The sequence below is a fragment of the Pavona decussata genome, unplaced genomic scaffold, assembly GCF_977016875.1.
Source record: "Pavona decussata unplaced genomic scaffold, jaPavDecu1.1 SCAFFOLD_55, whole genome shotgun sequence".
Lineage (NCBI taxonomy): Eukaryota > Metazoa > Cnidaria > Anthozoa > Scleractinia > Agariciidae > Pavona > Pavona decussata.
This window is the reverse complement of record NW_028145477.1, coordinates 387,501-403,862: the sequence shown is the minus strand read 5'-3', so window position 1 is coordinate 403,862 and position 16,362 is coordinate 387,501. Positions and strand designations below refer to the sequence as shown.

The following is a 16,362-nucleotide window of genomic DNA, read 5'->3' as shown; positions in this document are numbered from 1 at the left end:
TCATAGCCACGGTTCCACAGTTCTTGGAGCATAATCTTTGCTCGCACTACGAAAGGGCTTACTAGGCCAAGCGGGTCAAAGACAGTTGCGATCTTCTTTAGAACACTCCTCTTCGTACTTGGATAGTCAAGGGGCACGGGTGTTGCAGGTACTGCCAATACGTCATCGGTGCTATTCCACTGCAAGCCAAGTGGCGTTGTAACTGTATCGTTACTGTCTCTTATGTTAACGTCAGTAGCTCGGTCCTCCTTAACACTGTCCAACGAATCATCCATGTATGTGGACTGAAGAACAGTTCGGCAGCTAATATGAACTCGGTTTGGTGATGCCTGGCGTTCTCCTGGGTAATGAACTGGGCTTCAAAGGGGGCTGACTTCTTTCCAAAAACAACTCTAGAGAATTCGTACACATCTGGGTTTCGGCCTGTTTCCCCATCTCGCCACAGAATTCGGAACAATGGTCGGTCTTCAGTTTCAATTTTCTAGATGTAGGTACATCTCTTGAATGCCACACACAAGGGCAACTGGGTTGCGGTGGAAACGGATTTGAACATCAAACAGTTCTCTCTGAAGTTTTGGCCCAGCATGAATGACATCATTGAGAGACATTCCTTGGTATTTTGCAGAACAGTCAAAGACAATTCTTACTTTGGTTGTAGACTTGCTCATCTTAACAATCGGGAAGTGTGGTAGGTACCAAACTTCAGGGGGCGGTGCTTCGTTTTCTGGGACTTTGCGCAGGTATCCTTTCTCCACATAAGTCTCGATGGTCCTCTGATACTCCCTTTCAACAAATTCTTTCTTCCTTAAGTTTTTCTCCGTGCTGAGAAGACATGAGTCTGCCATCTGCCGATTATCAAGTAGTTAATGCCTCTGTCCTTTCAATGGCACAGCAACACTGTATCTTCCACCGTTGTAACAGACTGAGCTGCTGACTTTTTCTAAGGCCACTTTCTCTTCTTCAGTGCACACAATTCGGTCATTAAGTTCAGTTCCATAACTCTCGATAACCCAAAATCTCTTAAGCGTTTGATCCAAATCACAACATCCAACAGCTCCACCAATCGACCCTACTTCTCTAGTAAACAGTGTTTGAATGGTGTGTGTCCTTGTTCCAGACTCCGCACTTCAATCTGGAGATCCAATACAAGTCCATCCAAACAGACCCAAACGAGCCACCGGTTCACCCACCTTTCCACGTACATCAACAAATGAATAATGCAAGTCAGCATTATCAACCCCTAACAACAAGTCCACCAGACCATCTTTCGCTGGTGATGCGAAGTCGCACTCTGCAAGGTGAGGCCACTTGTTTTTGTTTGCGTTCCAATTCTCAACTTGATAGTTTCCAGTTACACTGCGGGGACAAGTCTTAACTTCGATTTCCTTTGTGAGCAGGCCATTAACGCTTTCGATATCTACTTTCAACGGCATTGTCTGAAATGTCTCTACAGAGTTGTTCAGCACATGAACTTTCACGGTTAGATAAGACTCCTTAAGTCCAAGGGCTCCAGCCACTTCTTCATTCAAGAATGTCTCATTTGAAGCATCATCCAGGATTGCATTTACCTTAACTTTCTTTCCTTGTGCTTTCACCCACACTGGAATGGTACGGAGTGAGCAGGCTTAATTGGAACTTCTTGGGTTGTGAGTCATCGAACGCGAGGGGTGACTGTCCTTTCCCCCAGGTGATAAAGCAGGGTCAACTGCCCCCTCCCATGCAGTAAATGACGGGTAACTGTTAGTTTCGACCACTTGCGGAGCAGCCCCCATGGGTTGCTCTGTAATGGACTGATTCTCATGCAAGAGACGGTGGTGGTTCCCTCGACGACCATCAATTTGGCAAGATTCTACAACCTTACAATATCCGTGTAGCTCACAAACCTATAACCACTTTACGACAACTACTGACGACAACTACTGACGAAAGGACAAAGACGAACCTAACCGCAGACAGGGAGCAGTTTACAAGATCAAATGCTGCGACTGCCAGGCCACTTATATTGGTGAGACCGGCAGAACTTTAAACGTACGACTGACTGAACACAAACGAGCAACTAGAAATGGTGATATCAACAATCACATTGCTGAGCGCCATTTACAAACGAACCACAGAATCGACTGGGACTCTGCCAAGTGCATTACCTACTGTACAAATTACTATCAACGACTCACTCTGGAAAGCTGGTTTACTAACTTAGAACAAACGCCACTCAACCGTTGCCTACAACTACCTGCACCATACAAACGACTTATTGACAATAACAACGAAACAAACAAACAATAGACATTTTACTAACAATAGACCCACGGACTTTTTGACTAACAAAAGACGGATCGAAACGCACCAATCACTTTTTACAGTCTTCACAGCCAATAACATCACGGCTTACTGACAAACGACCAATAACATCTGGACTTCGTTGACCAATCAGGTTAACAACCAGAGACGTATATATACCACCTACTGACGTTCCACAACTCACTTGACTCTGAAGATGACTTCCGCTCAGGTTGTCGAAACGTCAGTCAAAGTCACCACAAACAGTCCTTCTCAGGACTACACTCACCCGGATGATCATAATTTACGTACTTATGAAAAAACTACGTATTAAATATTGCGTGACCCGCGACTTAAAATGTCTTTTGTCCAGACTGTATGGTTTCAGTTTAGTCACCATTTTCCCTCCCTTTTATACACACGTTTATGATCAAAATCTCAAATCTAACGTGTTCTTGCAATTTCATTGATTAATTAAAGAATCATAATTATAATGGGTTATAAGTAATAGATCTTTTCATCGAAGTCAAGAATTGTTAATTTTTGTGCGAACTAACTGGCTTTGGAGGATGATCTTTATTCTGATTGGGTTTTGGATAGTAGATACCTGAACCAAAACTTGTAGTAATAGATCTACTCATAGTTCATGGAATATTCATTATCCCACGTGATGATTCCTAGCACTATAATATTAAAGACACATAATTAATGACAGGCGTCCCTCCCACCCACCCGTCTTGTTGGCTCTTTAACTCCTCTGCTCGCTGTCATTCTGCTCGACAGAAGTCTCCCCATGCCTTAAAGATACACTGTCACAGAGATTTTGCTGCATGTCAGCCATAACTGTCAAACGTTTGACAAAGAACCCCTTCTTTAACGTGAAATCGCTCTTAGAGCACGAGGAAAATATGAAATGATCTCTCCGAGCTAGACTGTTCACAGTCTCCCTATTTTGCCGTGGGATTCTTGAGACTGGTACGCTTGTAAAAGCGAGTGCGAACCGGGGGGAGTCTCTAAACTACCGAGAAAGCCGGTTTGGGAGAGCGAAAAAAATTTTTTCCCGCCGCCTCCCAACTCCGCTTCCTCCCCTCGTTAGTTCACACACTCTCTTCTCAGATCGCGCTTTCTTTTACAAACCAATTTGGTGGTAGCTCCATCGAAGCGTACCAGTCTTGAGAATCCCACGGAAAAATAGGGGGACTGTGAAGAGTCTATCTCCGAGGAAAAATAAACTATAACTGAGTTTCTAGTGATTTCTTCAAAATACGCAGAAAGAACTTGACAAAATTGGCCATCTTGATCAGTTTATATTCATTATAAAAATATTTCTCAACTGACTCTCGGCCTGGTAATGTTCTTAGTATGTTCTTAAATTTTAGCTGATCTCATCCTCGACGCTCGTATAAAAAAGGAGTGTAATAATGCTCAACAACAACAACAACCTTTATTTTCCTCAAGATTAATTAGAGTATTTTAATTAAATTCTTATATGGTAAAATTTGTTTAGTTTGTTTTGAAAATTTGAAGGTAGATTGAGGATGGAGGCCAAGTTAACCATCCGATTTTCTAGTTGGCCTCCATATTGCATAATGATGTCTAGAAATTAATAACAGGTGAGGAAGCAAAAAATGAAAAGATTTAAATAAAAAGAACTAAGGGAATAAGTTACAATAACTAATAAAGAAGATTATGATATATTGTTGTTACAAATGTACTATAAGGTCAGCTCAAAGTATTTTTACAAATTGTTTAGACAAGTTACTGGTAAGGTTATCGGTACAGAAGCTTCAAGTACAAAGGAACAGCATAACGCCGTGTAGTCACAATACGATTAATTTAGATGTTGCTCCGCCAGTAGATAACGTTTAATTTGTTTGGAATAGGCAATTGCATTTAAGTCTTTGAAGTGTTGTGGGATATTTTCCAAAGATCAATTGCTACAAAGGAAATCATCTGTTTACCAGTATTCGTTCTAATGCGTGGTTTGTACAGCTTTTGTTGAGTTGCATATCTTGTGTTATAACTATGTATACGACTTACGTATTGGAATATGTCACAAAAACTTTTGGATAATAATCCTTTATGCCAGAGGTGGGTAAATTTTAGAGCATGAAGGCAATAAACGTTATGTACTGTAAGAATATCTAGCAAGTTTAACAGTAGGCGAGCACTCTTAACATCCTTGCCATGAGTTGTAGCAAAGAAAATTAACCTAGCTACGTGATTTTGCTTAATTTGAATTTTTTGTAAATGTGAGTCATAAGTGCTACCCCATGCCAAAATTGCGTAAGATATGAAAGGGTATATAAAATTAAAATAAATCTTTCTAAGTTGCTTAATGGAAAGATAATGTCGTAATTTTGAAATTATCCCGATATTCCTAGAAATTTTAGAATAGATGTACGAAATGTGATATTTCCATGAGATTGAGTCATCCATTATTATCCCAAGATATTTTATATGGTCCTGTCTATCTAGAGAATGGCTAGTGCCGTCGTTTTCTCGTATGTGAATATTTACTGGCATATCCTTTTTCCTTGCGGACTTAATGATCATAAAATTAGTTTTGGCCATGTTTATCGATAATTTGTTTACATAGCACCATTTTTTTACTTTTTCAAGTTCGTAGTTCATGAGAGCTTCAAGAGTGTTAAGGTTACTCGAAGAGGCAAATACATTGGAATCATCCGCAAAATTTTGAAGCTCAAAGAGGAGTTTCGCCTACTTTACGTAAAATGAGCGAATTCGCCACCATCCTCGGAGACCCAGGGGCGGTTCGCCATCTTCAGCACGTTATTTCTTGAAAAGCGCTTGAAATTAAAAACGAAACAAAAGTTTGGCGTGTCCCTTTTTTATAGCCTGTTCCAGGCTCCGCGAGGGATGCAAAGGGGATTGCGAGCTCCGCGAGAGACTCCTTCGTTTTGGTTTCTTCGAGTCTCTCGTGGAGCCTGGAACAGACTACTTGTTTCAAACATCAAATCCCGTGACGTCACCAAATTCAAGAATTCAAAACTGGGAGGCCTACAAAATTTTTACCTTCATTCAAGGAAAGATTACCTAAAAATTTGTCTTTTCACTATTTCTTAGCTCGATGTTGTACTTTCTTTTGAAAATAGAACAGTTTTAATTTCTGAGTTTTCATTATGCGTGACATCAGGAGGACGGCCGTGACAGAGCAGTTACGTATCTTAAAAATGACTCTTCGGGTGATTTTCAGCATTCTAAACAATTTAAGTCTGAGGAGAAATATTTATCTAAACATTCAAAATTTCACAAGGGAAAACAAACCTCTTTCTTCCTTTTTTTTTTCTATTTCCGGCCGCCATGTTGGTGCCCCTCAGAGGAGCGTCTCCATACTAAGCTCTGTAAATTTGTGTGGAACATTTTGTCAAATAACTCGTGTACGAAATACCGCACAGACCTGACACTGGGACAGATTCCTTTTTTATTTATCATCTATAATATGTCAATTTCTTGACTTCATTCATGGAATGGTTTTGATCTTTCTGCTCATCTTTTTTTTTTCCAACAACTGGTACTTCAGGCATGATTTCACACTTTGCAATACAATAATAACTCTCATCAGGAATATTTGTCTGGAAGGGAACCCACAGTTTCCTTGTCTCATCATTCTTTTATGGAGTATTTGCATGTTTTGTCAGATGAAGGGAAAAAAATAATATTTTACAAAAGTTAGATCACGTTTATTCACATATTAATGTACAACACATTAATTAATCATTTAAATCTTAGCCATTATAATTTTAAACTCAGGGTACATTATTTGTTTGTTACATATTTTAAGGTTGAGGAGGCTTAATATTCATAAGCCCCATGGTTTCTTTTAAGCCTAGTCTCCCCACTTATACTTGATTTTTTTTTCTTTTATTTGTTTGGGTGTGTGTGGGAAATAAATAAATGTAAAGATTTTTAAAGTACCTCCGCATTTCAAAGACCAGCTTTCTTCAGTATTATCTACACCTGTTTTTTGACTGGTCAAGTTGGGTGGCTCTTCACTGTTACAGTGTGTTGACTTTGTTGCAGAGAAGATGGTTGTAAGTAACAGACAACAAGTCTTTATTCTTAACTGCCCCCCTACTGTAAAAGTAAACTTCAAAAACTGTATGTACTATCACATTTGAGATTAAACTTTCATCTGAAGGTAACCTATAAACCAAGGCCTTTTACACTTTCAGGACAAATAACTAATTGTTCTTATTTTGCATGGAATATGGAACAATAAGAACAAAATCTCACAAAATCTCTCAAAATTTAAGAAAAATGTTCCACACACCATTATAATTAGCTTAAAATAAAGTAGATTACCTCCTCTTCTAAGTGGGAATTTTTTTCCGAGTGGTTAGCTAGGCTTTGGCAAGATGGGCAGAGGCTGAAAAAAGTGAAACTTTTGCTCTCGTGTGCGGCGTTTGGTCATCTTGGAGATGTCTTCAGCGTTTCCCTCGTGGCAAAACCGAAGGGGAAACGGCAGCCTGAGATGGTCGACTCCGCTCCACAACAGGTCACTTCATCTCCAAATTTTTATCCACAACAAGGTTTATAGATGCTGGAGAACTTCTCTATTTTTCCATGATAACCCTCACTAGTGAATAATAATTGCTCGACATATTTTAATTGAAACGACGCCAATGTCCTCTCTATTACGTTTATATTTCCATACTTGCGAATGGCTTCACCAAATACTTTCCTACGGCTTTTTTCTAAAAAAATGACTGATATAGTGATTTTTTTTCCGAAAATCATTTGTTGCAACAGCGACAGTAATCAGTTTAAGCTGTATGCATTTTTCCGTGTTTTATCATTGTATGACAGTAGTGGTAAACTTCCTACGCTAAAACGTACGGCTGATGTTTTGTCGGCTAGAAATTGTTACACTGACATAATTCAAAATCTGTCTTTGAATTGAAATGTTTCTTATTATTGGTGTGCTTTAAGCTAAGGTTAAACGGAGGCGATAGAAAAAAACAGAACAACAACAACAACAACAAAAAAAAAAAAACCCTGACACACATAAAAATAACAAAACCCTGAGTTTGACATTTCAAATCTCCCTCCAAAACAAGGAAGTTGGTGTGGGGATTTTCCGGTTTGGTCAACTTCCGCAAATGACAAACGAGCTTCCTGTCGGTGTTCCATCGTTATGCAGGCAACCAATAAAAAAATCATATTTTGCCACTATTTCAGCGTCTCTGCTGGCGACCACCCGCTGACCAAACAGCCAGAGGACTCTGGGTACGAGATACTGGCGACCACCCGCTGACCAAAGAGCCAGAGGACTCTGGGTACGAGATTGAAGAAGAACAGAAGAAGATTTACACTGCGGGTGATCCGGATTTAAACGAAAATTAGGGACCTTCGAGTGAATGTAAGTATTAAAATTGATTTTTCTCATCTTTGTGTCCATTTTATCATGTCTTATAATAAAATTTGCTCAAAGGAAACTTATTTTCTCTGCTTTTTACCGAAAGCTGGACGCAAATATATTCGTCAAGTTAGACAACTGAGAGCTGAATTGCTCGATGGCGGCGGGAAAGAATCCGTGAGTGTTTTAGTTTGCCTTCAATGCTTATGACTGTATAAATATTTGTCCAGAGGGACTATTTCAGTAAAACTAAGATTAAATTTTTACCGAAGCATTCTATCCTGGTTGCCAGGAGTACAAATTGGGGCAGAAGTGACCGCATAAAACGAGCTTAAGAGAGCATGGACACTTTCCCTGGTCTCATGATTCTTCGATTCAAACTCTTCTGATAGAAGAAGGAATATGATATTGTGCTCGAGACTGAGGGCAACTCTCGTATTTCTTTAAATGACGCCATTTACAACTTTCAGAGCTTCGAGGTCGGGAACTTGCTAAAACATTTGTTATTTGTTTTTCTCGCCGTTCGGCGTCCTCAACCCAGCATTTGTTTTTCCCACCGTGAAGGGCGTCCTCGGCCCAGGTCGTATTCGGTCACGCTCGTCGTCGTCCACAGACTCGTCGAGAATGCTTAAGGTCCCTGTCGACGGAGACGGACTTGGCCAAAAAATAGCACAGAACGATGAATTTACATACCGACTTCGTAGCAAGTGACACTGACTAATGGCTGTTATATAATATTGATATCGATATTCAATAAAACAAGCGAGCTCATTGTTTCTTTTCAAGAGCCAATAGGCCTCTGGGTATTAATAGCCGCCTCGGTGGCATGATCTTTATTTCCTTGTGAGTGATTGCAAACATGGCGGTTGATTCAGTCATGGTCGCCAGAATGGCGAGGCTTCTTGCATTGGCACACATCCTTGTTGGCTTTTTATTGATTTGCTTCGGCATCGCAGATCGCGTGGGCCAGCATTCTGTCGTTAATTTTGTAGGTTTTGGTATCTGGATCGGCGTTTGGGTAAGTAGCGAACAATTAATGCAGGAATTGCAATTACAAAATTGTCAGTTTGGCATAATCAGTACCTGAGCTGAGTAGGTCTCGCTTGATACAAGGCAGTTAATATGTTTGGCATTAACTCCAGCTTGAAGAAGACTGGTTATTGTAGATGCACTAACGGTGGCAGTATAGTTTTGATCCGTATGTTTTGAGCCACTTTGGTAGTTCTTGGACTGCTCTGTGTGTTTTTCGGCTTGCTTGAATTCCAGCGAGTTATTTGTGAGTCAATTCCTCTCATGCCTGCCGGATTGAACCGAACAAATTATTGAAGCTTCCCTAGACAGTCAACCGAAATGTAGGACTGGAGCTTCTCTATATCTTCAGATTCCATTGAACTTTTATACTTGGACTTGGGGTTTCCTCGTTTGCAATATGAGTTATAAACAAGTTGAAACATTTTGTTTGCTCGCAAAAACACGCCATCTTTTAGGGTATTGAACGGTATCGAAATCGGCTGGCTATTAATTATACAGTTTGTTTCAGCCCTGATTTAGTCAAGGCAGTTGGTGTGAGATCCTTTTCTTTTTCTTTTTTACCTCTGCATAAAATCCCACTCAACTTTGTAGGGCTTATTTTAATTAAATTTTTAATTAAGAAGTGCAGTCACCGGATCGGCGTCTGTCGCTGAACTTTTTCACGCCCCGCGAAGTTTGTTTTCTCATGTTTTTGGGTTTGAATTCTTCCTCGAGTTTTCAACTAGATGAGAAGACTAAATTAACCTAGTTTTAGCCCACAAAATAAAAAAAATGCAATGCCCGGCGAAATTGTTATACCTTTGCCTTATATATGTTTTGATTTTTTGTTGCTCTAGCCTGCAGGCACGTCAAAAGCAAAACCTGGACGAAAATGTCGGATAGCCTGTTGCTTGTTAAAACATTGAACAAAAAAAAAAAAAAAAATAGAAATACGTGACGCGAGGCTGGGGCTGGGTGGAAAGCCCTCTTTACTCGTATTGTAGCATCGAATGAGGAGGTTAAAAGGTTTCTGAACATAGCAACTATTTTGATGAGCATGGTCTTTTCGTAGTTCCATAGGCTAGTTTGTGGTTTGCGGTTGAAAATCTATTTCTGACGCGACGTAATGTACAATGGGCGTGCAGCGCTGTCGTGTTCGATGAATTTGTTTCCCACGGACAATTATTTTACCGCGGCCAGAAACGTGTAATTTCTTCAATGCAATCTTTCACAAAAAAGATTTCTAAAAGAAAGGGAAAATATTCTGGAGAGATAGTTCTGTATCCAGTGAATATTGATGAACATTGCAGTTGAAATTTGATCATGCACGCATATTTTTTCCGATGTATGCAAATTTTTTTCAGACGACGCCAGACAGTCCAACGTCATTCATACTTTGTTTGCGCACTGTTGCCAGGCAACAGCACCGACACCTTCACGGTGTCAGAGTTGCTAAAAGAGATGAGTTTGAATAATTAGTAATTAAGAGCGCCTGTCTGTAAAAATCAGACAAATTTTAAATTTCGTGGCAAGGGTGGAAAATTCGATTTCTTTCATATTTTAATGTCAGATAGGCTAGGATATAACTAAAATCACTGTAGAGTTTTTTCGGTGAAATATCCTTTTATTTCAAAGAAAAATGCAAATAACGAAAATCCGTTAAAATCGTCATTTGAGGCGCTAAATTATTACACGGGTTTGAGAGCCTCGCGTGCGAGAACAAATCATTTTACCGCTTTTAAAACACTAAAATCTTTTTTTACAATCTTTAAATATCCGTTTGAAATGATTTTGGGAAATATTGCGTCGTTCTGTGTATGCGAAATAATTTAATTTCGAAGGCATACAATTCACTGCAGTAAAAGTACTTCGTGAATAAAATTAATTTTCACCATGTGCGAAACCTTCAAATCGATTAAGCTTCTGGTGGTTGAATGTTAGAGGGATGGTCTACACATTCCTGTAAAAATTTCTTTGGGCAAATGATGAAGAGCGACGTGAGAGCTTTTCAAAGTCCGTACAAAATGCAAATATTTGACCCCCCGCGGTAAACTTTGAAGTCGCGGGTCAGACATAATTTTTAGTCCGTGTTCATGTCTTGACCCATATTATGGTAAAGTAAGCACATAGGAAAACATTTCGAAATGTTCTAACCTTATAATATGCTTAAAGACAGGTCCAAATGCCATTTTAGCACGATTCTCTGGTCGTTCGTCGCATAAGTTTGAGCCGGCTGTTTGTATTAAACGTCCGATGTAGTCATCACGCAAACTCGTGGAATACAAATCTTTGATCAACTTTGGTGCACTTCATCAAGACTGCATCTTCTTCGAGGGCTAAGTCATTTGTGAGTATTGCTTGGTTTACAGTGCACAAAAACATTACATTTGATCGCTGCTAGAATGACAAAAAATGTCGGCGCTTTCAGTCTATCTTTATCTTTTTTGCATTGCAGGGAGCTGTTTGTTCGTCACGCAATACAATGTCCTGGATATTTTAGGGGGTGGAGGAGGGTGAAAATGTGAATTGCTTGATAACTGAACATGAAGATGCTCAAGGCAACAACAACAACAACAACAACAATTAAAAAAGTGATACCTTTCGTTATGTTATTTTTCCCTTGCTAAAATCCAGATAATTTATGTATTTGCGAACTCATTTGCGCGCACAGGCATGGTTGTTGGGAGCGTTGCCATTGCGAGGGTGGGGAGGGGGGAATAAGATTTTACTAAACAGTATCAGTATTTACTGATGAAGATCACTACACATTCTTTAGCTAGTTCTTTCCATCTTTAAATGCAATAGATCCTAGTATGAAACCAAAAATATCCCTCATTGCGGAGTGAGGCATCTAGTTGTCATACTATGTCATGGGCATGGGCGAGGACTAAAATGCTTGAAGGCTGCACTCGGTACTAGTCCTGGAACTAGTTCATACTCTAGGTTCTGAAACACAGAACTGCAAAATTAAAAAAAAAACCGATTTATTTAATAAATTTCGTCTTTCCTTGCTTGCTTCATCTTTGGTAAGCCCCAATATTAATTTATCACTGGTTGCAGGCTAGCACTATTCTTAGACAGTGTTAGATGTAACAGCTTTTCGGGCCTTTATTTTTCTTATACTCCTCTTAGTTATGCTAATCCGTTCACCAAAACTTGAAAAAAAATTACCTCAACTAAACAGCTTGCGCAACTTCTATAACAGCTTGTAAGTGGTAGGTTAATAGACTGGGCATAACTCCGATCGCTGCAGGTAAGTGTGCTGTCCTTGACAGGTAGATAGGGCTAGTAACAGGTTATGGCGGTCTGTTGACATAACTCAAGCGAGGAGCAGAATCGGCTCCTATATATTGACTAATAAATGCAGTCTGAAATGTGAAGAGTGCTCTTTTTCCAATCTGATGGGCGACACTTAGGGCCTAGTTAATGCCGTATTACTTACGGACCAGAGGAGGGGTGGGGTGGGGAAGGGCATGGGAGGAGATTGGTATAAAACCAGCCTGTAATAACTTAACTCCCTTCGAGTTACTGTTATCACCTTCACTTTCCTTGCCTAATTCATAAACCAATCATCATGCCAGCCACATGATGGTTTCGGCGTCAAATTTGATACGCTCTCCTCCCCTCCATTTATCTAATTTTGAAAACAATTAAGCACCCCACACCGTCTCCCCCATCCCTCACAAAAAAAAATGTTTCAATCCTTCCGTTGATAATAATAACCGGTTTTTATGTGGTGCTGGCGTGGGGTGGGGCTTATTTACCGAGGAATGAAAAAATGGGTGATTCAATGTCCTCCTAGGATAACTCAGGAAAACAAACGAACGGCAATATTTTTCACAGGGGCGCGTTCTTTCATTGCTAATTATCAACTATTTATACGGGAAATGCGCTATTCGGGGTAATCTGCGTGAAGAAAAAAAAAGACTTTTCTCTTCGCTTTTTTGGTTTCATACTAGGATCTACTGTATTAAAAAATTGAAAGAACTAGCTTAAGGATGTAGTTATCTCCATCGGTAAGTACTGATACTATTTTCGTAAAATGTAATATCCACCCTCCCTCCCCCCCCCCCCCCCCTCGAACGCTCCTAACAAGCCAGCCCGCGCGCACAAACGAATTCGTGAATGAATAAATTATCTGGATTTAAGCAAGGAAAAAGAACGTAACTAAAGGTATTACAATCTTAATTGTTGTTGTTGCCTTGGGTATACCTGTTCAGTAATCAAGCATTTTCGCATTTTCCACCCTCCTCCACCCCCCCTAAAGTGGCCATGAGTGGTATTGCGTGACGAACAAACGGCTCCCTGCAATGCAAGATCCTGAAAGAGCCGACATTTTTTGTCATTCTAGCAGCGATCAGATGTTATATTTTCGTGCACTGTAAACCAAGCAATACTCACAAATGACTTAGCCATTAAAAAAGATGCAGTCTTGATGAAATGCGCCGAAATATCAAAGATTTGTATTCGACCAGTTTGCTTGGTGTACATCGGAGGGGATGCACAATCTGCGAGCCAGCGAGGCATGCGAGGCATGCGAGGCAGACGTGCGAGGCACTCAGGTTAGCCTAAAAAACACTTCGGTTAGCCTAAAAAGCACTCCGGTTAGCCTAAAAAGCACTCAGGTTAGCTTAAATAGCTCCCCGGTTAGCTTAACGGTTAGCATTTATGTTGGGGGTTGTTCATGCCTCGCATGCCTCGCATGTTTTGTTCATGCCTCGCACGTCTGCCTCGCATGCCTCGCCATGGCTCGCATGCCTCGCCGGCTCGCATATTGTATACACTCTACATCGGACGTTTGATACAAACAGCCGGCTCAAACTTATGCGACGAACGACCAGAGAATCGTGCTAAAATGGCATTTGGACCTGTCTTTAAGCATATTATAAGGTTAGAACATTTCGAAATGTTTTTCTATGTGCTTACTTTACCATAATATGGGTCAAGACATGAACACGGACTAAAAATTATGTCTGACCCGCGACTTCAAAGTTTACCGCGAGGGGTCAAATATTTGCATTTTGTACGGACTTTGAAAAGCTCTCACGTCGCTCTTCATCATTTGCCCAAAGAAATTTTTACAGGAATGTATAGACCATCCTTCTAACATTCAACCACCAGAAGCTTAATCGATTTGAAGGTTTCGCACATGGTGAAAATTAATTTTATTCACGAAGTACTTTTACTGCAGTGAATTGTATGCCTTCGAAATTAAATTATTTCGCATACACAGAACGACGCAATATTTCCCAAAATCATTTCAAACGGATATTTAAAGATTGTAAAAAAAGATTTTAGTGTTTTAAAAGCGGTAAAATGATTTGTTCTCGCACGCGAGGCTCTCAAACCCGTGTAATAATTTAGCGCCTCAAATGACGATTTTAACGGATTTTCGTTATTTGCATTTTTCTTTGAAATAAAAGGATATTTCACCGAAAAAACTCTACAGTGATTTTAGTTATATCCTAGCCTATCTGACATTAAAATATGAAAGAAATCGAATTTTCCACCCTTGCCGCGATATGTTTGATTTTTACGGACAGGCGCTCTTAAATCTTATTCGATGGCATTCCTGCGTGTTTCATATTTTTTATGCAAAAATAACCTAGCAGAATATCTTCGCACGAATCGAGTCAGATTGCACGTTAACGATGGTTTGAGCTCTTGTATAAACAACATTTTTCGAAGAGTACCAAGTGGAAAAAGATAATATTAATAAAGACATACGTAATGTAAAAACGACGAGCAGCCGACGTTGTAACAAGATGACATAGTACTCGATAGACAAAAGCTGTTTTCTTTTAACGCGTTCTTCCGGAAAGGCTATCAACTCTAACAGTCGCGTACGACAGCTTTTGTGCTAATCGAATTTGTTGGCCGTCCCTCTAGTTCATCTTTGCTTAATTTGCTTTCCAGTCCATAAATTTTTCGTCAAACATCAGTCCCTGGGTTTGTTGGATTTTAATTTTACATTTATAGGTTTTTTATTGTGCCAAATTTTCGCATAATTTCTTCACACGTGCCATATATCCCAGGCAGGAAATATTCTATTTAGCTATAGTTGCAAATTAAACTTACTACGTCTACACGCAGTTGAATTTACCATAAAATCTGGGTGACTTGATTTGTAATTTACATGTGTATCTTCGCCTTATAGGATGCAAAGCGTAATCCGGAACACTCACCATTTTAAAATGTCGTTCTGAATATAGTATGGATGTTTGTTAAATGGTCTGTTACAGTTTTGATAAATGAATTATTGTTATCATCACCTTCCAATAAATTTCTCTGTATTATTTTGCTATGCTCGAAGATTTCGATCAAGGAAAGCAATAGATAGCATTTTAAGCAATCTTTACTGAATTATCAACCAGCACAATATGTTAGACAACATGACGTGGAACATGAAAGACTGTAACTCTGGATCTTGTAGATGCTTATTTTTTTTTTGTAATTTAAAGGCTTTTATTGATCTTTTACTAATAATTAATAGATACAACGATTACGATCACTTCCTACAAACTAAGATACAACCAAGAAACAAAGTAAGCTACAGACTACAATACCGGAACAAATTACAATGCTAGTTATACAATACTAAACAAATTACATTGCTAGTTACAACTGAATAATAACACTAAACTTCGCATTGATAAACCCTTAAACATACAACATAAAAGAAAGAACGAAAACATAAAATACGGAGGGACACATTGGAGGACACCCATTCTAGGAGTCTAGTATGCCAAAAGCTTTTCCCATTTCTTGAAATGTTTTATTAATTTGTTCCGCCTTCTTGCTACTTTTTTACTTTTTTTCCAAATAACTTGATGTACAACGTCTCTGTCCGTATGCACTGGAGTGACATTTAACGACGACCAAGCATTAAGACAATCTTTATAAAAAGCCGGAAGGTAGACAGGCAACTTCCTGATATCGAAATTACACTTAAGAATAAATTTACCCCCCACTGGAGAGAGAAAACTGCTGTTTTCTTCATCTACAAATCTTTTTAGTAACATCACCCTCTGTGCTAAAATCATTGATTGAATATCCAGCATCTTAAGTCCACCCTCTTTAATGTCATTGATAAGAGCGGTTCGCTTAATTTTATCATTACCTTTCCAAATAAAACGATAAATTAACGTAATAATCTCTTTAATCAAATCGTCTGTAACTGCAATCAGCGCCGCTTTACTCAAAACTTTAGTTAGAATAAAGGATTTTACAATTTGTATTCTTCCTAGTAATGTTCAGTGTATCCTTAATAGACTTAAGAAATGATTCGAAGTTTGCTTTCATCCTTTATGGTGTATGATAATCAAACACAATTCCCAGGATCTTAATTGATTTTCGTAATGTATGACGATACTTTGTCCGATCCAGATGATGCCTCCCAATAGCAAATATCTCTGTTTTATCATCATTGACTCGGAGATTGGAGAATTTAGAAAAAAGCTGCAGTTGTGCCAATAAACGATGATATGATGCAGCATCTCTAAGAAAACAAGTCATATCATCGGCAAGAGTGTTAGTTTATTTTCTTCCTCATCAATTAAAATGCCTTTTATTTCATTATCGTCACGAATTCTGCAAGCAAGCACCTCAATGGCCAAAATGAATAACAAAGGTGACAAGGGATCGCCCTGTCTAACACCACATTAAATATAAAACAAATCAATAATAAAACC

General features: G+C 39.2%; 2 protein-coding genes across 2 annotated transcripts in view; both read left to right on the top strand.

Annotated features, from left to right (window-relative positions):
- LOC146480116 (membrane-spanning 4-domains subfamily A member 8-like) overlaps positions 1 to 16,362 on the top strand; it is a 41,160-nt gene that overhangs the window by 14,253 nt on the left and 10,545 nt on the right. The gene's annotated exons all lie outside the window — the stretch shown is intronic.
- Positions 8,484 to 16,362, top strand: part of LOC146480117 (uncharacterized) — an 18,424-nt gene continuing 10,545 nt past the window's right edge. Inside the window, exon 1 of the mRNA XM_085110010.1 lies at positions 8,484 to 8,678. Coding sequence (XP_084966136.1) covers positions 8,520 to 8,678 — 159 coding nt within the window. The 5' untranslated portion in view covers positions 8,484 to 8,519. The remainder of the gene's footprint in view (positions 8,679 to 16,362) is intronic.